Source organism: Canis lupus, chromosome 31 (genome assembly GCF_003254725.2).
Source record: "Canis lupus dingo isolate Sandy chromosome 31, ASM325472v2, whole genome shotgun sequence".
NCBI classification, from domain to species: Eukaryota; Metazoa; Chordata; class Mammalia; order Carnivora; family Canidae; genus Canis; species Canis lupus.
The window spans coordinates 36993233-37018556 of NC_064273.1; the positions used below are offsets into that span (position 1 = coordinate 36993233).

The 25324-nt window shown below is 46.3% G+C and overlaps 1 protein-coding gene across 8 annotated transcripts in view; it reads left to right on the forward strand.

Moving 5' to 3' along the window:
- PKNOX1 (PBX/knotted 1 homeobox 1) overlaps positions 1 to 25324 on the forward strand; it is a 62296-nt gene that overhangs the window by 12351 nt on the left and 24621 nt on the right. For 4 of the 8 annotated variants that reach the window (XR_004811018.2, XM_025462084.3, XM_025462086.3 and 1 more), the window contains exons 2-5: positions 17248 to 17316; positions 18833 to 18940; positions 21736 to 21863; positions 24297 to 24468. Coding sequence is in view for 7 of the 8 variants with exons in the window: in XM_025462084.3 (XP_025317869.1) it covers positions 18890 to 18940; positions 21736 to 21863; positions 24297 to 24468 (351 nt within the window). In the remaining variant the exon portion in view is untranslated. Of the gene's footprint in view, positions 1 to 15606; positions 15789 to 17247; positions 17317 to 18832; positions 18990 to 21735; positions 21864 to 24296; positions 24469 to 25324 lie in introns of those variants that run through there. The other 4 variants (XM_025462085.3, XM_049104509.1, XM_025462087.3 and 1 more) reach the window with 4 other exon arrangements.

The following is a 25324-nucleotide window of genomic DNA, read 5'->3' on the forward strand; positions in this document are numbered from 1 at the left end:
GTGGGGAGGATGGACTTTGGGGTTGGGGTGCGGTAGGGGTTGGGAAGAGTGGCCATGGGAGAAACATCTGGAAGCATTGCTGGGAGGTCAGGAAATAGAGACTTGGGGGGGAGGGGTCCTTCACCCCCTCCTCAGTGATTGTTTCAGTAAACTTGTTGAATCAAAGCTAGATGACTTTTCTCCAAAGTGAAATTCTGGAAAATAATCTTCACAGTTGCAATTAGAGTCTTTGTCACCCAGCATTTTAACCCTTATATGCTCACGAGTAGTGTCAAGAATCCTTCACTTGCTACCATATACTTTTTGCTACATCGGATATTTTTTGTATGTGTTGATGAGGCATGAGGAAGAAGTTCTTTCCTTTTCAGTAATTCGTCTTAACGGTATTTTGGAGATGTCTGACTTCCAAACCATGACTGTGGGAGGTGCCACTTCTACACCTAAGCACCAGGCTGTCACTCTCTTTTGACTCTCGTTAATGTTTGCAGAGCAGTTACGCATGTGGGCAGCATCAAGCATTACATCCTGGCTGGGATTGAAAGGCATTCCTGTGTGCCCATGGATCTGCGCCTTCCTCCACGCTCAGTCTTTCCCATTTTGAATGACACCATAATTCATAGATTGGATTCATGAACTTAACATTGTAGGCATCAAAGTTGCACAGGTTACCAGATACTGTACTGATTTGCCTGCGAGTTCTACAGTTCTGTTAGAACCAGGGTTATCGTATTCTCAGAGATAATGTGTCAAAGACACAGCAGGGCTTCAGAGCCAGACTGACCTCACAAGGGGATTTCACATCTGAGGACCCTGTTATAAATGATCTACCAGAGTGTTCTGATTAACCACTAGTGTGAACCCGATCACTCCAGAAAGCAACCATTTCATTATGCTTGTGGCTGTGTGGATCAGGAATTTGAGAAAGGGCTACAGTGGAAACGGCCTGTCTCTGCCCCACAGTGTTTGGGTCCTGAGCTGGGAAGACTCAGGCTGGCAGTGGCTTGATGGCTGAGGGCTGAAGTACTTCGGGAGGACTTTTCTCAAATCATTTCCACTGCCTTCTTGTTCTGAGTGAGTCACTAAGGTCAACCCAGATTCAAGAGCTGGGGACAAAGACCCTGCATCTCAATGCGAAGAGTCAGTGCATTAGGGGATACATAAATATATAATATATGTGTGTAATAATATATATATAATATATATATATTTTTTTTTTTTTTTTAAGATTTTATTTATTCACGAGAGACACAACACAGAGAGAGAGAGAGGCAGAGGGAGAAGCAGGCTCCCTATGGGGAGCCTGATGCAGGACTCGATCCTGGGACCCTAGGCTCATGCCCTGAGCTGAAGGCAGATGCTTAACCACTGAGCCACCCAGGCACCCAGGGGTATGTTTTAAAAGTGTCTCACAGAGGTCTTGACATATGGAGTAGACATTTAGCTGATATTTCTTCTCTCATTTTCCCTTTTCTACCCTTTGTACAAAATGAAGAGTGAGCCTCTTAGGACAAATTTCCCATGCATCCATGCATTGGCATGGACTATATAAATAGGACTATGACACAGAGCTTTGAGACAGTGTCCTTCCAAATCGGTAGCGATTTTATCTTTTGAGTGCTTCTGCCTTAACCATAACCAGCTTGGTCATCAAGAGTCAAGGTGCCGGGATCCCTGGGTGGCTCAGCGGTTTGGCGCCTGCCTTTGGCCCAGGGTGCGATCCTGGAGACCCGGGATCGAATCCCACATCGGGCTCCTGGTGCATGGAGCCTGCTTCTCCCTCTGCCTGTCTCTCTGCCCCTCTCTCTCTCTCTCTCTCTCTCTGTGTGACTATCATAAGTAAATTAAAAAAAAAAAAAAAAAGAGTCAAGGTGCCCGTGGCTGAACAAGAGAGCACATGGTTGATAAGTAGCGTCCTTGGAGAGTAGTGCCAAAACCAGTTTTGCCAGCATTTTACAGGAATTGACTGAGTTCTGAGATTTTTGTAAAAGCATCAAAATTGCAAAGTTTTGTGCATTTTTGTTACTACTTCAAGCCTTGGCAAATCTCAGGTCTTATTTCTTCTGTTCCATTGGCCTGTTTATTTGGTCTTGTGCCATTACCCACGTTTGGTTGTTACTCTGGCTCTGTAGGAGGTTTTGGAAGTTGGTGTTTCTTAAACCTTTCAAGAGTGATTTGGCTATTCATGGACCTTTATTCTCCCATATGCATTTTTAGAATAGGCCTCTTGAGTTTCTCAAAAACAACAGGAATCTTGATTGGGACTGCATGTGCCAAGAACAACTGGTCTCTCCATGAACTACCAGAAGGAGAGGCAGGCCAAGCAAAGTTGGCAGGTACGAGGTTAGTGCGCACAAACTGGGGGCGTTTCTTATCCAGCAGTCCACCAGAAAGCATATAATAACAATGGTATACTTTTGACAGTAGTGAGAAAAGCCACAAGATATTTAGGAATAAATCTAGCCAAGAATACAGAAGACCTCCACAGAGACCACCCAACTTCATAAGGGACGTGGGAGGGGGCCCCGTGTTCTTAGATGGGGTCACCTGGTCCTAGAGAGATGTCTCCTCTCCCTAGATTAATCCATAAATACCTTTTTGACATTGTTAAAAAAATTGTGTCTTGACAGCAGGAACCTTGTTTTTGTTTCTGCTCCATCCCCAGCATTTAGAACCAGAGAAGACTGTCCCTAAATATGCCGACTGAATGAATGCACAGCAAATGTATGCCCTCCCTTTCCACTGCACAGGTTGCTGGGAGCCCTTTCCAGGCGGCTCTTGGATGTGACCATCCTGTTAATGATTGATGACAGGTGACTATAGTTGATTTCACCATTCCTCTGTGGATGACATGTAGGTTCTGTTTCCACTTTTTCTTAAATTTTTTTTTTTTTAATTTTTATTTATTTATGATAGTCACAGAGAGAGAGAGAGAGGCAGAGACACAGGCAGAGGGAGAAGCAGGCTCCATGCACCGGGAGCCCGATGTGGGACTCGATCCTGGGTCTCCAGGATCGCGCCCTGGGCCAAAGGCAGGCGCCAAACCGCTGCGCCACCCAGGGATCCCTGTTTCCACTTTTTCTTAAGGTGGCTAAAAAACATTGTTAGCATCTAGCTTTTCTTCTGTGAGTTTTTAGGCCTTTGAGGCTTTTGAGCATCAAAAAGAGGTTATTTAACAAAAATTTTTTTAAGGATTTTATTTATTTGACAGAAAGAGCAAGCAGGGAGAGCAACAGGCAAAGGGAGAGGGAGAAACAGGCTTCCCGTTGAGCAGGGAGCTGATGCAGGGCTCAGTCCCATGACCCTGGGGTCATGACCTGAGCCAAAACTAAGAGTAGGATGCTGAACCCACTGAGCCACCCAGGTTCCCTATTGCATACTTTAAATGAAGAGTCAAGGCTAAAATGTGAGATTAATTTGCCAAATTTTCTTAAATACTACAAATACCTTAAATAAAGTCAAATACATGTTTTATTCTGAAGCTTAACATAAAAATATTAAAATCTGGGATCCCTGGGTGGCGCAGCGGTTTGGCGCCTGCCTTTGGCCCAGGGCGCGATCCTGGAGACCCGGGATCGAATCCCACGTCAGGCTCCCGGTGCATGGAGCCTGCTTCTCCCTCTGCCTATGTCTCTGCCTCTCTCTCTCTCTCTCTCTCTCTCTCTGACTATCATAAATAAAAATTAAAAAAAATTAAAATCTAAATCTTCACAGGGCTGAACAACCCCCTTGTCCAAAGCCATCATTGAATCTTCTCAGACCCGCAGGAGCTCCCTTGTGGGAGCCCCACCTCAGCTAGGGGGCTGTGGCTGGGGTGACAAGAGAAGACAGGCCCACCTTCCACCCCACATGCAGTGTCTTCCCTGATTCGTCCACCTGGTCAGAGCACAAAACACTTCACCACTTGGTGGAATTCAAACAATCTGTTTATATCTCTCCTTTTCTGAAAAACTAAACTTACTCTTCCCATCCACCTGGACAGGAACGCATGGAAAACAGTAAAATGCCTGCCTATCGGATTTGGACCATGTTTCGTATTTTTGTCCACCTTTAAGGTCACAACACTAACATTATATTCTTAGGTTGATTTTTTTTAAATTTTTATTTATTTATTTATGATAGTCACAGAGAGAGAGAGAGAGGCAGAGACACAGGCAGAGGGAGAAGCAGGCTCCATGCAGGGAGCCCGACGTGGGACTCGATCCCAGGTCTCCAGGATCATGCCCCGGGCCAAAGGCAGGCGCCAAACCGCTGCGCCACCCAGGGATCCCTCTTAGGTTGATTTTGAGAAGACTGTGACCTGGTTTTTGGCTAAATGTGTTTATGGTCAGATTGCTCTCCAGACCAGTTACACAGTTCCTGAGTCCCAGGACTCCTTCAGGATTCCAGGTGTCACTTCATCTTTGCTAGGGAAGTGTGGGACTCTTATTTAAATGTAATAATTGCTAGATGAAAAAGGATTATTATTTAAAAATTTGTATTTCTTTAATTACTAGTGAGTTTTAATATTTCTGTACATGGAGATTGGAAAATTGTGTTTTCTTCATCTGTACTAGTCCGGCTAGAACTCTTGAAAGGGCACCAAAGTAGCAACTTCAGTAAATGATGTGTCCCCTTTTCAGAGTGCCTGGGTGGCTCAATCATGAAGTGTCTGCCTTCAGCTCAGGTCATGATCCCGGGGTCCTGGGATCGAGCCCTGTGTTGGGCTCCCTGCTCAGCGGGGACCCTGCTTCTCCCTCCCCTCCCTGCTCATGCTCTCTCTAACTATCTCTGTCACTATCTTTGTCTCTCTCTCTCTCTGTCACATAAATAAATAATAAAATCTTTAAAAAAATGGTGTGTCTTTTTTTTATTGGATGAAACTTTTAAAAGAGATAGATAAAAACTACATCAAACCCTTTGAAACCATGATATTGTAAGTACATCGGACTGGCAATTCTTTGAGTTGCATCTTAGAGCTCTGTGTAATGTTAAGTGAAGACAGTGTTGTGTAAGTTTGAACATAAGAGGAATTTATTTTTCTGTGTAATGGTGAGAAGAGATAAGAACTGATTGATTTTCTAAATCTCATGTTAGCCTTGGTTTTTACATACTGCTTAACAAAGCAGGTATTTTTATTTTATTATTTTATTTTATTTTTTCATGAGAGACACACAGAGAGAGGCAGAACCACAGGCAGAGGGAGAAGCAGGCTCCCTGCGGGGAGCCCGACATGGGACTCGATCCCAGGTCTCCAGGATCAGGCCCCGGGCTGAAGGCAGGGAGCTAAACCGCTGAGCCACCCGGGCTGCCCACAAAGCAGGTTTTGCTACAGATGAGCTTGCTGACTGCCCATCCTTGGGTCGGATGCCTGTCGTTTAGTTCCCAGTGAATGGTGGCTTTCCCTTGGGCGCCCAGATCGTGGCTTGGGCCTGGCTCGGCTGGCAGCCTCCTCCTGAGCCCAAGAAGTGGTGCGGGGAGCCGCGTGCCTGGCTGCTTGCGGCTACGGGCCAGCGTTAGTACCTAGCGCTGGTGGAGCGCTGTGCTGGGCAGTGGGATGTGGAGGGGGGCTCCGCAAGTTAGGGGCAACACAGTGGCAGGTGGCCCCTGCAGGGGACCGTGCTGCCTGTGGGCTCAGGGCGCCTTTGGGCCTCTTGGGTCAACGGCGCCACCTGCTGGCTCCTTCCTCCGGTTCTGTGGTGTCCTGTCTGCGCGAATGTTCGGCCCCTTCCTGCTCTGCCCCTGTTTTTACTCAACAGAGGGAGTTTCCCACCCCCCACCCCCTTTAAAGAATTCCCTGCATGATATCCTATTGTAGAGGGAGCACATGTTTTCAAAGCTTTGGGCACAGATGTCAAATTTTCCATTTACAATGGGTGTACTGATAATGTCAGACCTTGAAGTTGTAACCAGTTTTGATAGAGAGGACTGCAAATCCCTGGTTTTGAGATAAAATTCTGACTTTCCTCCAATATTTACAATGGACATTTTGAGACATAAAGGTTAAGAGTAGAAGGGAGATCCCCTACCTCCTGGATTCAGCAGTTGTTGGTCTGCCCACGGTTTGTTTGGCTGTGTGTGCCTGTTGAGCATGTAAAGTAAGTTCTGGGTGTTGTGACCACATCCCTACACACTGCGGCCCTCGCTCCTCAAAACAAAGGTGCTTCTCACCGGTGAGCGGCCCTCCCGCGAGGTTGGCAGCCCCTGCATCGCCTCTTACAGCTCTTGTAGTGGGCACATCCGGTGGTTCCTGCTTCTCTCTCTCTCTCTCTTTTTAAAGATTATTTATTTATTTATTCATGAGACACAGAGAGAGAGGCAGAGCCACAGGCAGAGGGAGAAGCAGGCTCCCTGCGGGGAGCCCGAGGCGGGACTCGATCCCGGGACTCCAGGATCACAGCCTGGGCTGAAGGCAGGCACTCAACCAGTCAGCCACCGGGCGTCCCTCTCATTGTGGTTTGATGTGTATTTCCCTGATGTCAAGTGATGTTAAGCATTTTTTCATGGGTCTGTTGGCCATGCGTACGTGTTCTTTGGAGAAATGTCTATTCATGTCTTCTGTCCCTCTCTTGACTGGATTATTTGTTTTTTGGGTGTTGGGTTTGATAAAGTTCTTTATAGATTTTTGCGTACTAGCCTTTTATCTGCTAAGACATTTGCAAATATCTTCTCCCATTCTGTAGGTTGTCTTGGCTTTGTCAACTGTGTCCTTAGCTGTGCAAAGGCTTATTATCTTGATGAAGTCCCAGTAGTTCGTTTTGGCTTTGTTTCCCTTGCCTTGGAAGCCATGTCTAGCAAGAAGTTGCTGTAGCTGAGGTCACAGAGGTTGTGGCCTGTGTTCTAGGATTTTCATGGTTTCCTGTCTCACATTTAGGTCTTTAACCCATTTTGAGTTTATTTTGTGTAAGAAAAAGTTTCTTACACAAAATAAGTTTCCAGTTTCATTCTGCATGTGGCTGTCCAGTTTTTCTAACACCGTTTGTTGAAGACACTGTCTTTTTTCCAGTGGATATTCTTTCTTGCTTTGTCGAAGATGAGTTGACCATAGAGTTGAGGGTCCATTTCTAGGTTCTCTATTCTGTTCCATTAATCTCTGTGTCTATTTATGTGCCAGGACCATACTGTCTTGATGATCACAGCTTTGTAATACAGCTTCAAGTCAGACATTGTGATGCCATCAGGTTTGTTTTTGTTTTTGTTTTTAAGATTTTATTTATTTACTCATGAGAGAGACGGAGTGGGGCAGAGACTCAGGCAGAGGGAGAAACAGGCTCCATGTAGGGAGCCTGACACGGGACTCGATCCCGGGTCTCCGGGATCATGCCCCAGGCTGAAGGCAGTGCTAAACTGCTGAGCCACCCAGGCTGCCCTGGTTTTGTTTTTCAACATTCCTTTGGCTCTTTGGGGTCTTTTTGGTTCCATACAAATCTTAGGATTATTTGTTGCAGCTCTGTGAAAAATGTTAGTGGTATTTTGATAGAGATTGCATCAAATGTATAGATCGCTCTGGGTAGCATAGACATTCTAACAATATTTATCCTTCCAATGCATAAGCATGGAATGTTTTCCCATCTCTTTGTGTCCTCTTCAATTTCTTTCATAAGTGTTTTATAAGTTTCATAGTACAGATCTTTCCTTTACCTCTTTAGTTAGGTTTATTCCTAGGTATCTTAGTGTTTTTGGTGCAGTTGTAAATGAGGTCAATTCCTTAATTTCTCTTTCTTCTGTCTCACTGTTAGTGTATAGAAATGCAACTGGTTTCTGTGCATTGATTTTGTGTCCTGTCACTTTGTTGAATTCCTGTATGAGTTCTAGCAATTTTTAGGTGGAGTCTTTTGATTACTCAACATAGAATATCATGTCATCTGCAAAGAGTGAGAGTTTGACTTTTTTTTTTTTTTTTTTTTTGAGAGTTTGACTTCTTGGCCCATTTAGATGTCTTTTATTTCTTTTTGTTGTCTGATTGCTGAGCTTAGGACTTCTAGTACTATTTTGAACATCAGTGGTGAAAGTGAACATCCCTGTTGTGTTCCTGACCTTGGAAAAATTCTGTTTTTCCCCATTGAGAATGATATTTGCTGTGGGCTTTTCATAGATGGTTTTTATGATTTCAAGATGGTTCCCTCTTTCCCTATGCTGTGAAGAATTTTAATGAAGAAAGGACACTGTGCTTTGTCAAATATTTTTTCTTCATCTATTGACAGGATCGAATGGTTCTTGCCCTTTATTAGTGCAGTGTATCACATTGATTTGTGGCTGTTGAACCACCCTTGCAGCCCAGGAATAAATCCCACTTGGTTGTGGTGAATAATACTTTTAATGTACTGTTGGATCCTATTGGTGAGAATTTTGGTATCCATATTCATCAGGGATATTGGTCTGTAATTTTTTGTTTCTGGGGTGGGTGTCTTTGTCTAGTTTTGGGATCAAGGTAATGCTGGCCTCATAGAAAGAGTTTGGAAGTTTTCCTTCCATTTCTATTTTTTGAGACATCTTCAGAAGAATAGGTATTAATTCTTTAAAATGTTTGGTAGAGTTCCCCTGAAAAGTTATCTGACTCTAGACTCCTGTTTGTTGGGAGATTTTTGATGACTGCTTCAATTTCCTGGCTGGTTATGGGTCTATTCAGGTTTTATATTTCTTCCTGTTTCGGTTTTGGTAGTTTATACATCTCTAGGTAGTTTATACGTCTCTAGGAGTGCAACCATTTCTTCCAAATTGTCTAAATTGTTTGCATATGGTTGTTTATACTATGTTCTTATCATTGTATTTCTTCAGTGTTGGTTGTGATCTCTCCTTTTTCATTCATAATTTTACTTATTTGAGTCCTTTCTCTTTTCTTTTTGATAAGTCTATCTAAGGGTTTATCAATCTAATTAATTCTTTCAGAGAACCTGAAAAGAATTGATGCTCAACCACTGAGGCTCCCAGGTACCCCTAAATTTTGTTATTGCTTGGTTTATATAATTGGCTGCTCCCAAGTTAGAGGCAAAATATATACACTGTTAGGTCTTCTTGTTGGTAGATCCTTTTATTATGATATGGTGTCCTTCTTCGTCTCTTATTACAATCTTTGGTTTAGGGCAGGCCAGGTGTCTCAGTGCTTTAGCGCTGTCTTCAGCCCAGGGCGTGATCCTGGAGACCTGGGATCGAGTCCCGCATCGGGCTCCCCGCATGGAGCCTGCTTCTCCCTCTGCCTGTGTCTCTACCTCTCTCTTTCTCTCTCTCTCTCTCTCTCTCTGTGTCTCCCATGAATAAATAAATAAAATCTTAAAAAATAATAAAGTCTAGTTTGTCTGATATATGGATGGCTACCCCAGCTTTCTTTTGATGTCCATTAGTATGGTTCTCCACCCCCTCACGGTCAATCTAGAGGTGTCTTTGGGTCTAAACACACCTTGTAGACAGCATATCAGTGGGCCTTTTTTTTTTTTTTTTTTTTAATCCAATCTGATACCCTGTGTCTTTTGATTGGAGCATTTAGCCCATTTACATTCAGAGTAATTATTGAAAGATACAAAGTATTACTTGTAAAGTTACTGTTTCTGTGCATTGTCTCTGTTCCTTTCTGGTCATTGTTACTTTTGGGCTCTTTCTTTGCCCAAAGGATCCCCTTTAATATTTCTTGCAGACCTGGTTTAGTGATCACAAATTCTTTTAGTTTCATTTGTCCCGGAAGCTCTTTAAAAAAAAAAATTGGGATCCCTGGGTGGCGCAGCGGTTTAGCGCCTGCCTTTGGCCCAGGGCGCGATCCTGGAGACCTGGGATCGAATCCCACGTCGGGCTCCCAGTGCATGGAGCCTGCTTCTCCCTCTGCCTGTGTCTCTGCCTCTCTCTCTCTCTCTCTCTCTCTGTGTGACTATCATAAATAATAAATAAAATAAAAAAATAATTAAAAAAATTTTTTTTAGATTTTATTTATTTATTCATGAGACACACACACAGAGAGAGGTAAAGACACAGGCAGAGGGAGAAGCAGGCTTCCTGTGGGGTGCCCAATGTGGGACTCGATCTGGTGACTCCCGGATCATGCCCCGAGCCAAAGGCAGACACTCAACCACTGAGCCATCCTGGTGTTCTTGTCCTGGAAGCTCTTTATTTCTCTTTCTGTTATGAAGGACAGCCTTGTTGGAAAAACTATTGTTTGCTGCGTATTTTTCTCATTTAGCCCCTGAATATATCATACCAGTCCTTTCTAGCCTGCCAGGTCTCTGCGGACAGCTCTGCTGCCAGCCTTATGTTTCAATGCTTGTAGGTTAAGGACCTCTTGTCCTGAGCTGCTTTTGTGATTTTCTCTTTGTATCTGAGATTTGCAAGCTTCACTATTAAATGTTGAGGTGTTGACCTATTTTTATTGATTTTAAGGGAGGGGAGGTCCTCTGTGCCTCCTGGAATTGAATGCCTGTTTCCTTCCTCAGATTAGGGAAGTTTTCAGCTATAATTTGTTCAAATAATCCTTCTGCCCCACTTTGCTTCCTCTGGGACCCCAGTTATTCCATATTGTTTCACTTTATACTATCTCTCTCTTTCTCCGATTCCTTATTCTTCATCATTTTGTCTTCTATATCACTGATTTTTTTTCTTCTGCTTCATTTATCCTATCAGTTAGAGCCTCCATTTTTTATTGTATCTCAATAATAGCCTTTTTGATTTTGACCATTAGATTTTAGTTCTTTTATTTCTCCAGTAAGGGATTCTCTAGTGTCTTCTATGCTTTTTTTCAAGCCCAGTTAGTATCTTCATAATCATAATGTTTTGAATTCTAGTTCTGACCTCTTAGTTATATCCATATTGACTAAATCCCTGGCAGTGAGTACTGCCTCTTGTTCTCGCTTTTAGGGTGAGTTCTTTCATCTTGTCATTTGTCCAGAAAAGAATAGATGAAAGAGAGAAAATACAAAATAGCAACTATGATACCAGAAAAATACACACTAAACAAATCAGAAGAGAACAGAAACCCAGAAAACCCCAAAAATCCAAAAACAAAAACACAAAAAAACAAGAATAAAATCAAACAAGAAGTTGAACAGAACAATAAACTAGATCCTGGGTGTATTTTAGTTTGTTGTTAGAAGCAACTAGATCCCAAAATAGGAAAGAAAGAGAAACTTACATATATACAAAAATAAAATTGAATACAAGGAAAGGAAGCAAAAAGTGGAAAAAAAAGACATGTAAATGTAGAAAAGAAAAAAGACTTAAAAATTGATAAAATAAGAAAATAGCTAAAAAGAAATAAAATCTAAAACTGAAAGACTAAAGAATCATAAGAAAAAACCCACAAATGCTATATACTGTTCCCCTGAGAGCTGGAGTTTTGCAATTCTGCATAATTAATTAACTTGGTATCAGCCTGAAGTCCCTGCTGGTCTTCTGGGGGAGGGCCCTGTTGCCCTGATTCTCAGGTGTCTGTGCCCCTGGGGATTGCACCCCGGTTGCTGGGGGAGCCTGCTGGGGGAGCCGGGCTCAGTGAGGGTGGCTCAGGAACCAGGTGGGGATGAAAGAGGTGGCACCCCGATCTCCATCCCCCCACTCTTCGTGAGTCCCCACAGAATCACTCTTTACTCCCTGTGTTTACCTGGGGAGCATTTCTATCTCAGGCAGGAACATTCCCCCCCCCCCCCACCCTTGGAGTCTCTGAACTTTGCAGACCCCTGCTGTGTGCTCCTGCTCTCTCCTCCCAGGGCAGGGAGGGGGGTCCCGCCACGGTCTGTCCCTGTTGGGCCCCTGCCGGGAGAGGGTCACCCCTCAGGGCCTCAGTTCTGCTTTATGGCCACACCTAGCCGGATCCCCGCTCTGATGCCTAGGAACTCTGCCACCGTTGGGTGCTTTCGTTTTTTGTTTTTGTTTTTTTTTCAATATGAGATTTTACTTTATCATGATTTAAACTGAGCAAAAATGAAGAGACAATAAATACTTTCCAACTATTATAATTTTGACAGAGAACAGTGTTTCTGTAGATTGGTGGTCCAATCAACGTAGCCAACATTTACTGGATACCTTCTACATGCCAAATGCTCAACTAAACATTTTGCAAATGCTAGCATTTAGTACTTATAACAACACTTTAGGTAGGTATTATATTTTTTTCAGAGTGTAAAGATTATTTATTGGGGCGGGGGGAGGCATAGACAGAGACAGAAAGGGAAAAAGAATCTCCACCAGACTCCACTGAGCGAGGAGCCTATTGCAAAATTCGATCTCATGGCCCTGAAACCATGACTTTTTTTTTTTTTTAAGATTTTATTTATTTTTTCATGAGAGACACAGAGAGAGAGAGAGAGAGAGGCAGAGACACAGGCAGAGGGAGGAGCAGGCTCCATGCAGGGAGCTCGACGTGGGACTCGATCCTGGGTCCCCAGGATCACACCGTGGGGCTGAAGGCAGATGTTCAACCGCTGAGCCACCCGGGCTGCCCGGCAAATTGAATTAAAAAAAAAAAAAAAAAAAGTTGGGCAGCCCAGGTGGGGTTATATACATATATATACATATAACACCCAGTGTTCATTCCATCAAGTACCCTCCTCAGTGCCCGTCACTCTTGTTCTTTTTGTGACCCCGGGGGCCCTGAGATGACACTGACCCACCTGGGATCCCATCCCTATGATCACCTTTCAGGAAGACTACAAAAGTTCTGATTTTTGTGTTCACTGCTTCTAACACTTTCCAGTAGCGGCTTTCAGAGGCTCCCTACCCCTGCGGTTTAGCTTCCCATATATGGCCTCCGATTCAGGTCTCTAAACCTCCTACCTTGCAAAAAGCAGTTGCTTTTCTATTGGTAAAACTGCAGCAATTCTTTTCTCAGATCTCCGGTTGATTTTGCAGGTGTTCAGAATGATTTGGTAACTATTGAGCTGAATTCCAGGGACCAAAGTTAGGGTCCTCTACTCCTTCTTCATCTTAAGTCTTCTTGAATTAGTGTTTTTGTATTTTGGGGGGTAAATACTCAGAGGTGCATTTGCTGGATTAGTAGGACAGCTCTATTTTTAACTTTCTGAGGACCCTCCATACTGTTTTCCAGAGTGGCCGCACCAGTCTGCCCCCACCAACAGTGCAAGGGGGTTCCCCTTTCTCTGCGTCCTCGCCAACACCTCTTCTTTCTTGTGTTGTTGAGTTTAGCCATTCTGATAGGTGTGAGGTGGCTTCTCATTGTGGTATTGATTTGTATTTTCCTGACAATAAGTGATGTTGAGCATCTCTTCGTGTGTCTGTTGGCCATCTGGATGTCTTCTTTGGGGAAATGTCTGTTCATGTCTTCCCATTTTTTTTTTAATTTTTATTTATTTATGATAGTCACACAGAGAGAGAGAGAGAGAGAGGCAGAGACACAGGCAGAGGGAGAAGCAGGCTCCATGCACTGGGAGCCCGATGTGGGATTCGATCCCGGGTCTCCAGGATCGTGCCCTGGGCCAAAGGCAGGCGCCAAACCGCTGCGCCACCTAGGGATCCCTGTCTTCCCATTTTTAATTTGGTTATTTGTTTTTGGGTGTTGAGTTTTATAAGTTCTTCAACTATTTTAGACATTAAACCTTTTTAAGATATGTCATTTGCAAATATCTTCTCCCATTCTGTAGGTTGCCTTTTGGTTTTGTTTCTTTTGCTGTGAAGAAGCTTTTTATTTTGATGAAATCCCAGTAGTTTACTTTTGCTTTTGTTTCCCTTATCTCAGGAGATATATCTAGAAACATGTTATGGCAGATGTCAGAGAAATTACTCCCTGTGCTCTCTTCTAGGTTTTTTTTATGGTTTCAGGTCTGACATTTAGGTCTTTAACCCATGTTGAATTTATTTTTGTGTATGGTGTAGGATAGTGGTCCAATTTCTTTCATTTTTTTTCAAGATTTTATTTATTTACGAGAGACAGGGGGAGACAGAGAGAGAGAGAGAGAGAGGCAGAGACACAGGCAGAGAGAGGAGAGGCAGGCTCCATGCAGGGAGCCTGATGCGGGACTTGATCCCGGGACTCCAGAATTATGGCCTGACCCAAAGGCAGACGCTCAACCACTGAACCACACAGGCGTCCCTCATTCTTCTGTGGTTTTCCCAACACTGTTTGTTGAAGAGAATATCTTTTTTCCCTGGGATAATTATTTCCTGCTTGGCTGAAGATTAATTGACCATAAAGTTGTGGGTTCATTTTTGGGTTTTCTGTTCTGTTGATCTATGTATCTATTTCTGTGCTAGTACCATACTGTCTTGATGATTACAACTTAATAATACAGCTTAAAGTGTGGGATTGTGATGCCACCAACTTTGGTTTTCTTTTTCAACATCCCTTTGGTTTTGGGGGATCAAAAGATGTGGTGCCATGCAAATTTTAGGCTTGTTTGTTCTAGTTCTTTGAAAAGTTCTGTTGGTATTTGATAGGGATTGCATTAACTGTGTAGATTGCTTTGGGTACTCTGGACATTTTAACGATGCTTGCTCTTCCAATCCATGAGGATGGAATGTTTTTCCGTATCTTTGTGTCATCTTCAATTTCCTTGATCAGTGTTTTATAGTTTTCAGAGTATAGGTCTTTCACCTCTTTGGGTAGGTTTATTCCTAGGTATCTTATTGGACTCAACAGATTCTTGTTTTACTCCCAATTACTATCATACTTCATTGCTCACGTTGTCCCACTTTTGGCCAGTGAGAGCTTCTGCAAGCTGGTTTGTCCACAGTCCCCATGATTTTTTGAGCACAGGTTCCAGGCTCATCTTGTCCTTTCCCTGTTCCAGCCCTAGGATCAAATCAGCCACTTCTCTAAGGAGCCCTGATTCTTTGTACTGGGGATTGATATTTATCAGCCAAGATCTGGATACTAAGTGCTAGTTGCTACTGGGTGTCACTGCTTCTCAAGCCTCTCAGTGGACAGGGCTGGGCCAGTGTGTGCATGTACTGCACCTGTCATGTGTATGTAGGTGAGCTGTGCATCTATGGCTCTGTTTGTGTGTGTTTTTTATTTTTTTTTATTTTAAAGATTTGATTTTATTTATTCATGAGAGACAGAGAGAGAGAGAGAGAGGCCCAGGCAGAGGGAGAAGCAGGCTCCATGCAGGGAGCCTGATGCGGGACTCGATCCCGGGTCTCTAGGATCACGCCCTGGGCTGTAGGCAGCGCTAACCCGCTGAGCCACCTGGGCTGCCCCTGCCTATTCTTTAAGTGGAAGTTTTATAAAATATTTTCTTTTCCACTTTGAATGGTCTCAGACCTTCAGATGGCTGATGGAGGGAGAGCTCCGCTCCCGCCGTGCAGCTCTGAGCACGCGAGCCCCTGGCAACCCAGGCCATCTCCTGGGGGGCCCCATCACTTTCTGGGCACGTCCCCTGGTCTGGGTTGCCTTCTGGGTAAGGTGGCGCTCGCACCTCCCGCTGCATCTGTACGGGGTTAAATAGCACAAATGTGGAAGCAGCCCCCGACACAGGTGCGCTTACCTGACGTCTCTGCGGCCGAGAAGGTAAAGGTGTGTAATCAAGTTACTTTCCAGTCTGCCCGTCGGTTCATAGATGTTCCGTTTGCCAGGGTGGCTTTCCCATGGAGTATCGGATGACTCTGGATGACTCGGGTACTGGGGACTTAGCTCCTCCCACAAAGCCTCTGCTGCTCTTCCAGTGACTGTTAAACCAGCCTGGTGAGCCTGTGGCTGCCCTGCCCTCTGCAGGCCTAGGATGACTCAGCCAGAGCCTGGCCTTGGGACGGGACCCTTCCTGCCAGCAGCCACAAAAGTGACAGTAATAGAGACCAGAAGAGGTTGAAAGCACAGCCAGTTGATGTGGGCACCGGGGCAGGCGGAGCTGGCGTGAGCCGCCATCCAGACCATGCTGTGGATGGTGAGAGACGGTGCTGGTTGTTGGGGACACAGCAGGACAAGGTCCTTGACCCTTAAGGACCATGTAGAGGAAGGAAACCACGAGGCACCACAGGACTGAGCAGAGGCTGGACGTGAGGCCCCAGGAGAGATGTGCAGGGCTGGTGTGGGCGAGCCACTGGGCAGACGCTGGGGATGATGATGGGGATGAGGAGTAGTCACGTGCGGGCCGCGCCCAGAAAAGGCCCGAGTGTTCCAGCAGAACTGCCAGGCAGCGGGAGCACCAGGCAGGGGGAGGAAGTAGTGTGGTGCCCTCTGACTGTTGGCACAGCTCCCAGTAGGAGAGCGCTGGCCAGGGCGCTGCTGCCCACGACTTGACCTCCTGGGGTTTTCACCAGGTTTGCATTTCTGAAAAGTGGACAGTGGAGGGGAGGAGGGTGAGGCCAGAGGTTCCCGTGAGCCGCTGCTGTGGTCAAGGTCGTGGGGAATGCTGGTTGGAGTCACTGCCCTGGGGTGGAGGGGAAGGCAAGATGCTAGGAGGAGGGGCAGCTTTTGGTGAAGACAGAGACCATTAGGAGGTGACAGAGTTGGGGGTGCCAGGGGCAGAGGGGGCACCTTCAGTCATGACTCCACATGGTTCACTTCCCAGCCTCGGGCTTGCCACGTCCTGCCCTCTCTCCTGCCTGCTCCCGTCAGGTCCTCCTCTGCCCGGCCCACGGACACACCCCTGCAGGTCCCCATGGCCGTGGGCAGCTGCACGGGTGTGACTGACACCCCCTCCTCCATCCACCTCCTCCGCTGGCATCAGTGGCACCACTTGGTTCTGTTCTTGCCCTGCTGGCTGCTCCCCATTCTGTGCTGGGGGCCCTGATTTCCCAACCTCCTGACCCTTACATGGCCTGCGCCCTCTCCCCGGGTGGCCTCTCCCGGGCTGGACGCTCTGCCCACTGTCTCAGTGTCCTGGGGCTGCTGGCACAAAGTCCCACAAGCTGGATGGACAAAAACAACAGATACATCTTTTCTGGTCTCGGCCAGAACCTACAGTCAACCCAGAATGTGAAGGTTTAGGGGAAGGTCCTTCCTGCCTCTCTCAGCTCCCGGTAGCTCTAGGAGTCCTTGGCTTGGGGCTGGCTTCTGTCTTCACGTGGCGGTCCCCTCTGTGTGTCTCAGATCTTCCTCTCCTCACTCTTAGAGGACACCAGTCATTGGATTTAGGGCCTCCCCTAAATGCAGGATAGTCTCACTTTAAGATCCTTCATATAATTCCATGTGTAAAGACCCTTTTTCTAGAGAAGGTCCCATTTGCAAGGACTAGGGGCTGGGCTTCGGCTCTCTCCTGGGGAACTGTTCAGCCCCGGCTCGTACCAGCCGTACCCTGGTGGTCACCAGGTTTGCATTTCTGGTACCGTCTCATTGGTTCAGAATTTGTATGAGAAGCATCTCAAACCTAAAATGTCCCAACTCTTGCTTTCTCCTCCCAGGCCGCAGAACCTGCTCCTCTCCATCTGCTCCATTTTGGGACATGCGGCTCTGCTCTGCCCGTGGCTCAGGTGGGAACCCCGCATGGGCCCCTGCCTGCGCAGCACTGCACACTTGTCCTCTGTGTGTCCCTGTCACGTCCCCCTTCTGCTCAGACTCTCCCACGGGTCCCTGTCCCCCCATGAGAGTCTGTGGGACCTGGTCCTGTGCCCCCTGCTCCCTTACCCTCCCCTTCTTCAGCACCCTGCCAGGTCACGCTAGCCCCCCTGCCCCCGGGGGTCTCCTGCAGGCACCGTCCCGACCTTCCCCCCACCCCCCCGCCCCGAATTCTCTGTCCCTGCCTGCTTGTCCACATCTCATCCCTTCCTGACAGCCGCGTGTAAGGGGGCCGGGGTGTGCCTCCCCCTCCCCCACGACCTGTGTGTGCCAGTCTGGGCTGGAGCTTGTGCTCCATGGGCACACAGGATGGTACCTAAGACAGGGGCATCTGCTGAAGGAAGGAGGGTGACCCCGTTTGTCCCCACATCCTGCTGGCTCCCCGGGCAGGTGGGCAGCCCTTGGCTCCCGTGACAGCCTGGCCAGCTGTGCCTCTGGCCAGTTACTTGGGCTCCCCAGGGTCAAGCAGCCCCGGGACCCTGCCCCGGGGTGAGTGTGAGCGCCGAGGGGGTCAAGATGCCGAAGCATTTAGGAGCTGGACTGGCTTTTCCGGCCACCGCTGCCCCTGGTCGTGGGCTTGGCACCTTGTTCCGTACAGCTGTGCCTCGGGACCTGCTTCTCCCTCCTTCCCTGGCCGCTAGTCTCGGGCTGGGTTTCTCCCCCTGAGCATGGTCTCCCGCAGCACCCCTTCCCCCGTGACCCCTTCCCCCCGTGACTGTCAGCTAGCGAACAGGTGAATAGCTGCCCTTGACTTTATGACCTTCTCAGCACAGCCCGGACTGTCACACCGGGACCTGACTGGTTCCCGTGCCACATTGCGGGTGCTCCGATGGGGGGTGCTTGGGGGGGTGCTCTGCGTAGCCCCCACTCAAATTAGTCTTAATTTGAAGCTTTGCCTTGTCGTCAAGGACACGAGGCATTATTTCCATCTCCTCCTACATACGGGTGTTAGGAGAGTGCCCTGTGTGGTTCCCATGTGTCCACCGGGTGTCCCCGACCTCCCAGTGCCCGGGGGCTCTGGGCCAGGGCTCCTGCCCAGAAGGGGTGCCTCGTCACACAGCAGGGGGCGCCGCTCGCCCACCCTGAGTCAGTGCAGGAGCTACGTGGCCTTCCCCAGGAGAGCAGAGCCTCGCCTACTCATGTTGCACCCCGGGTCGGAGCAGTGCCCTGCGTGTGTAGACAGTTACTAGATATTTGTTGGGTGAGTGGGTGAATAAATCTGGATGGCTACAAAACGTGAAGACAAGTCAGGGCCCAGTGCAAGTGTAAATTGGTCACGCTGAGGGGGTTGGCTTATGACGCATCAGGGTGGTTTTTTCCTCTCCGTGCGAAAATATGCATTTTTACGAAGCGTATGCATGCTATGGAATAAGGGGGACCAGAGATGCTCTGCAGTGATTAACGGACACTTTTCTGCTTTTGTTTCCCCAGACACCATTTGCTTTTGACTCAAGATGATTTGATGTTTTGTTATAAAACTCATTAACCATGATGGCTACACAGACATTAAGCATAGACAGCTATCAAGATGGGCAACAAGTGAGCGCCTGAGCTTTGTTCTGCATTCTAAATACAGTCGATGGATCGGGTACTAAACACGACCAGTGCTTTATATATTTATAATTCAGTTTCCGTGAAGTTGCGAGGTCAATTTTAAGCATATGATGCATTTATTATATGTTGATCTCAGAAAGGGTAGCTGTAGAGTTATTCAAATCATTTCTTCAAGGGATACCAAGTTGCCAGTAATTCTGACTCCCCTAAGTCATAGTCTTTGGGAAATTTACCTTTTTGATGTCTGTGTGAGTGAGGGTTGTTACTTTTTAAAGAAAAACTGGGTATTGATGAAAGCCAGATGACTGGTTGCTGACCTGAGCAGGAACCATGGGGTTCCCCCTCCCCAGGTGTGAGCGGCGGAGGGGCCTGTCCCAACGCTCTGGGCGGCCTAGTTGCTGTGCTGTCCCTCACGTTGTGTGGCTGTGCCCGGACAGCTTCCTCTGATAGAGTGTGGGTGGCCTCTTGCCTGCCCTTCCACTGTCCGTGGACTTGATTCTCCTTGCAGCTGCAGTGAAGGTCTGGGTGTTTCATGTTCTGTGCCTTGAAGGAATTGGGGAGGAGGGGAAGCGGGGAGCTCAGCCCAGGCCTGGGAACTCTCGGGGGACACCTGAGGTCTTGGGATGCTCAGTGTGTTCAGAATGCGGGCCACTCCTCCTCTGACTCTGAGCCCTGGAGCTCCTTCCATTGAAGACCTTCCAGGCTTTGCTTCCTGCTTCCTGTAGTCAGGAGGCGGTCAGAGAGTGCGCAGAGGCTCTCTTTTCGCCCTACATGAAGGTATTAGTGAGCTGGATCACTAAAAGGCCAGGTGGACTTACCCAAATGAGGTCACCGCCCAGCATCAGTGAGGTTCCAGGTGGCGCCTGGGACCTCAGGCTGCCTCCCTCTTCTGTTGTGTCTTTCCGCGGTGGCCAGTTTTGTGCATTCCTGGTTTGGTTCTGTTACACAGAATTTGTTTTTGTTGGCTTGTTGTTGTTGTTGGGTTTTAAAAAATGTTTAAGTGTCTTAGCTTCTCATAGGAATTGAGGGGTGGGGGTCCTTTTCAGCCTGCTCTCTGTCCCTGGAGGTCCTCTGAGAGTTCCAAGTGATTTTTTTTTTTTCAAAAATGCAAAGCTAGTGTTGTCCTCCTCCCCCCGGCTGAGCCCTGCCTTGTGGACCCTGCATTGCCCTGGTCCACCCCTCAGCACCCCGCTTCTGGGGATCCCTGTCCTGTGGCCTTGGCGCTGGCTCTTCCCTCAAGCAGCAGTTTGGTCAGGGCCCTCCAGTCCTGCTGTCTGTGCTTCCATTGCTTCCTGTTGAAGACTGCCCTGCCTGCCCTGGTCACCACCGTAGCCTCCTCCCTCCCACCTGCCACCTGCCTCTAGTCCTCCCTCCCTTCACTGATCCTTATTCTCCTGTGTTGCACAGATCCCCTGCTGGCAGCTCTGTGTCCTGGGCAGGGCCAGGCACAAGGACGGAAAGAGCCTCACTTTTAATAGCTAAGCGCTTTCCCTTGATGTGGAAAAGTCCTTGTCCACGGTGCTTTGAACATTTACTGTTCTGCAGTATAGATGTGCCCCATTCACTTGGCCACTCCTCTGAAGTTGGACTTTAGGATTCTCTTTTTTCACAATCATTTAAACACACACACACACACACACACACACACACACACCCTGGAATTTTTTTTTTTTTTTTTTTTGGAATAAATCTTTTAAGGCTCTTTCAGATTTCCCTCCTGAAAGGTTGTGTTTGATTGGGCTTTTGTTAGCTGCTTCAGTGTTTTGTGTTTATGAGAGAGAGAGAAAGAGAGAGAGAGGGAGAGAGAGAGATCTCCCAGGCCCACGGCACCGTCTACGGGCAGTGGGACGCAGGTATTCATGCACAGCTGGACCATCCGAGAGGCAAGGGCGGTGCTAGGGCCTACACTGCAGGGCTCCCCCCTTGGCTTGCACCCACCCCCGGCTGTCAGGGCGGGGTTCATGCCAGGTTGCAGGCTCTCAGGGTACATGCGGATAAGCCCCTTCCCTTGAGTGCCTGCACCCGGCTTCTTCCTCGAGGGACGGGGTTGTGGCAGCCGGGGGTGGGTAGGTGGGTCCTGGTCCTGAGGAGTTCAGGGGGCTGGTGATCTGCTCATGGGTAATTATAAGGTTCCTGCAGCAATTTGAGATTTCTTTCTGTAAACCGAATTCCTTATGTTTAAGGATTTAGATACCTTTCACCTAAGTTAGGAATCAAGTAGCTAGTTTAAAGCAACTTAACTGATAATATCTTTTAATACTGTTTCTTTAAACACAGCTGTCTTTGCCTTCTGAATATGACTTTTTTCCTCAAAATTTGTATAGCTTATGTATTCCTGAAATTAAAGAGTAGATGGGGAGAATTTCAGCCCTGTCCTGAATAGAATGTAGGGTCTGAGTGGTTTCTGTCACAAGAGTTTGAGCTATTTGTGTGTATTTCTCTTACTGCAGTGTTAGTGTGAGGATCTAGAGAGAGATTATTTGTGTGCCACTTGCCTTCAGCACTGTGTCGTAGTATATTTTTGAAAATCATAAGCATTTCTCGGATACTGGTCCTCTCGGTTTTCAAGATAATTTGGAAATTTGACCTTTGTTGTAGCCATTTTCAAAGCCTATTAAATTCAAAGGAGTTTTGTTGGTAGCATTTTTATGTACTATTGCCAGTCATCCCGCTGTGTAGCAATTTACCATTTCTGTTGCATTTGTTTCTGTTTGAGAATAGAGTACGTAGTAGCAGTTTATGTTGTGTTTAGTAACCAAATTCTCCTCCTCCCTTCACAGATGCAAGTAGTAACAGAGTTAAAAACGGAGCAAGATCCCAACTGCTCTGAACCTGATGTGGAAGGAGTGAGCCCTCCACCCGTGGGGTCCCAGACGCCAATGGATGCAGACAAGCAGGCCATTTATAGGTAGCAATGAGATGTGATGCATGTGGGTTTTTAGCAGGAATAACAGGAGTAGAGAACCTTGTTAAATGGAATATACTAGAACTATTAGGTAGGCAGGGTAGGGAAGTAGGTGATAACCACTGGAGTGAGAAGTTTGTCAAATTAAGATGTTACTCCTAATACCTTAAAAGCTTTGGAATAGAAATCTATGTTTTAGTCAATCTTGTAAAAAGAAACCTTTAGGCCAGGGTAGTTTTACTGGAGAATCCCGTAAAGGAAGAGAGAATGCTTCCCAATACATCACTCTGGTACTAAAGCCAGATAAAGACAATACAAAAAAGAAAAATACACACCGGTGTGCCTCATGAACTTAAGCATAAAAATCACTAATCAAATATTAAATCCAGCAGCACATAGAAAGAATAACATACACTGACCAAGTGGAATCTATCCCACGAACTCAAAACTGATTCACTAGTCAAACAGTCAACCAGTGAGGCCCACAACATGATCATACCAAATGACACTGGAAAGCATTTGACAAAAGTCAGCAGCTAATTATGATTAAAAACTGTCAGCAGAGTGGCAATAGAGGAAAACTTCCCTGACCTGATGAAAGGCAACCTCAAAAGGTCTATAGTTCTCATCATAGTTAATGGCCAAAGACTGTTTTCCTCCGAGCTTGGGCATAAGCAGAGATGTCCACCCTGACTCAACCCATTCACACCGCCGTAATGAAAGTCCTAGCCAGTGCAGTAAGGCACTTTTCTTACTTATAGAAAAGGGATACCAGATTAGAAAGGAAGAAATAAAACTGGCTCTGTGTACAAACAACATAATTGTCTATGTAGAAAATCCCAAGGATTACCGAAAAACTCCCAGAACTACTTAAGTAAGTTTAATAAGGTCACAGATTACAAGAGCTACCAATCCCATTTCTTTCTTTCTTTTTTTTTTTAAGATTTTATTTATTTATTCATGAGAGAGACACACACAGAGAGCGAGGCAGAGACACAGGCAGAGGGAGAAGCAGGCTCCATGCAGGGAGCCCGACATGGGACTCAATCCCGGGTCTCCAGGATCACACCCCGGGCTGCAGGTGGCACTAAACTGCTGTGCCACTGGGGCTGCCCACCAATCCCATTTCTATATGAGTGATATACAATTAGAAGCTGAAATTTAAAAAGACAATACTATTTACAAAAGCTCCAAAAAATTTAGGTATAAATCTAACAAAACACAGAAACTTTATGCTGAAAAACTAGAATGCCAATGCAACAATCAAAGAAAACCTATATTAATGGTGAGACACACCATATTCATGGTTTGAAAGGGTCAACATAGTAAAGATGTCCTTTCTCTTAAAATTGACTTGTAGATTTACCACAATTCCAATTAAAGCCTTAGCAGGATATTTTTGTACATATGGACGAGTTAATTCTAATTTTATACGGAAGGCAAAAGAGCTAGACTTGCTAAAACAGCGTTGAAAACAAAGAACAAAGTTGGATTTTGAGATGTACTAGGTATGGTATTACAGTAATGAGGACGTGGTGATGGTGGTGAAGGCATAGGATCAGTGTCACTGATAGAGTCCAGAAGTAGATGTACAAAAACATGATTTATTTGATCTTTGACCAAGGCACAAACACAGTTTCTTGGAGTAGAGGTAGAGTTTCCAACAAGCGGTGTTGGAACAATTAGACATTCATATGCTAAAGGAAGATCCTTGACCTAATCTCACATTTTATATGGAAGTTTACTCAAAATGGAGTATAGATCTATTTTTTAAAAAAAAGATTTTATTTATTTATTCATGAGAGACACAGAGAGAGAGAGGCAGAGACACAGGCAGAGAATCAGGCTCCATGCAGGGAGCTCGATGCAGGATTCGATCCTGGGACTCCAGGATCACACCGTGGGCCCAGAGCAGGCGCTTAACCGCTGAGCCACCCAGGCATCCCTGGAGTATAGATCTAAACATAAAATTTAAAACTACATAAAACTGATCTGTCCACACAGTAAAATATTATTCAGCCACAAAAAGGAACAAAGTATTGGGTGAGCCTGGGAAACACCACGCTAAGGAAGCTAGATGCCAAAGGGCACGTGTGGTATAATTCCGTTTATACGAGATGTCTAGAACTGGCAAATCTGTAGGACAAAGTCGGTAGTGGTGGCCTGGGGCTGGGCTTTGGGGGAAAATGGGCAGTGACTGCTCATGGCTACCAGGTTTCTTTTGGGGGAGGATGAAAAAGCTGCAGAATTGACCTTGGTGATGGTTGCAGCGCTCTGTGAACAGAGTAGACACCATTGGATTGTACACTGTAAGCAGATAAATTGTAGCACGTGAACTGTGTCTCAACAAAGCTGTTACACTAACGAATGCGTACATACATGCTAAAATATTCTCGTGCAAATGTAGAACATATATTTTACATTTTTTCCCCCCAGGCATCCACTATTTCCATTATTAGCTTTGTTGTTTGAAAAATGTGAACAATCTACACAGGGCTCAGAAGGCACAACTTCTGCCAGTTTTGACGTAGATATTGAAAATTTTGTAAGGAAGCAAGAGAAGGAAGGAAAACCTTTCTTCTGTGAAGATCCGGAAACTGACAATTTAGTAAGTAAAATATGTGTTTTATTCTTATTTTTTTACTTCTTCCAAATTTAAGATCCATTCAATAAATTTTAAACTTCAAAGTAGGACTTTAGAATGTAGTTCTGCTAAAGGGGAGAAAGTTCATGAAATAACTTCCTGTGTGTGTGACCTGTCCCCACGTCTTCCAGCCTTCTCTGGTGACCTTTACTGTAGGGATCAAAGGAGATCATCTAAGCCTGCATCACAGAGGGACTGAGGATTCAGTTCTTTTGTAAATATTTGTGAAGTTTGTTGGGGTTGGTGTGCTTACGTGCCCTGCGTCTCGGGCATGTGTGTGCCCCACTCCTGTTCTTGGCTTTTCCCTGATCGTGGCCACACAACCTTATTGTCCAGGACAGACCTTTAGCTCTGTCTTAGGCTGGCAGTAAGGTGTGGTGGGCCACAAGGCTGATGCAGGCACAGAGCCGGCCAGGCTTAACAAAGGGCCCCCACACTTCTCACCGCGTCCCCTGGCCTTTCTGCCTCACGTGGTGGGTGCCCTCCTCCCTGCCTCGGGAGGTTCGGGGTTCCCTGTGCTGTCTAAAGGAACTGCAGAATTTGTCAGAGTTAACATCCCTGCTGCACCCAAAGGAGCACTGCCCTTCTGTGCCAGTGGAGCACGTTAGCCTGCGTTGGGGGGACACGCCCCTTCCCTGGGTTTCCTTTACCGCCTGCTAAGCCCCAGCCCAAAACCTTAGGGCCCTTATCAGCAGAAAAGCATCTTTAGAAAACTTTTTCCTGAATAAATGTCTCGGATCTTTGTTGTTTGTATGTATGTGTGTATGTATTTATTTTTAAGATTTTATTTATTTATTCATGAGAGACACACAGAGAGGCA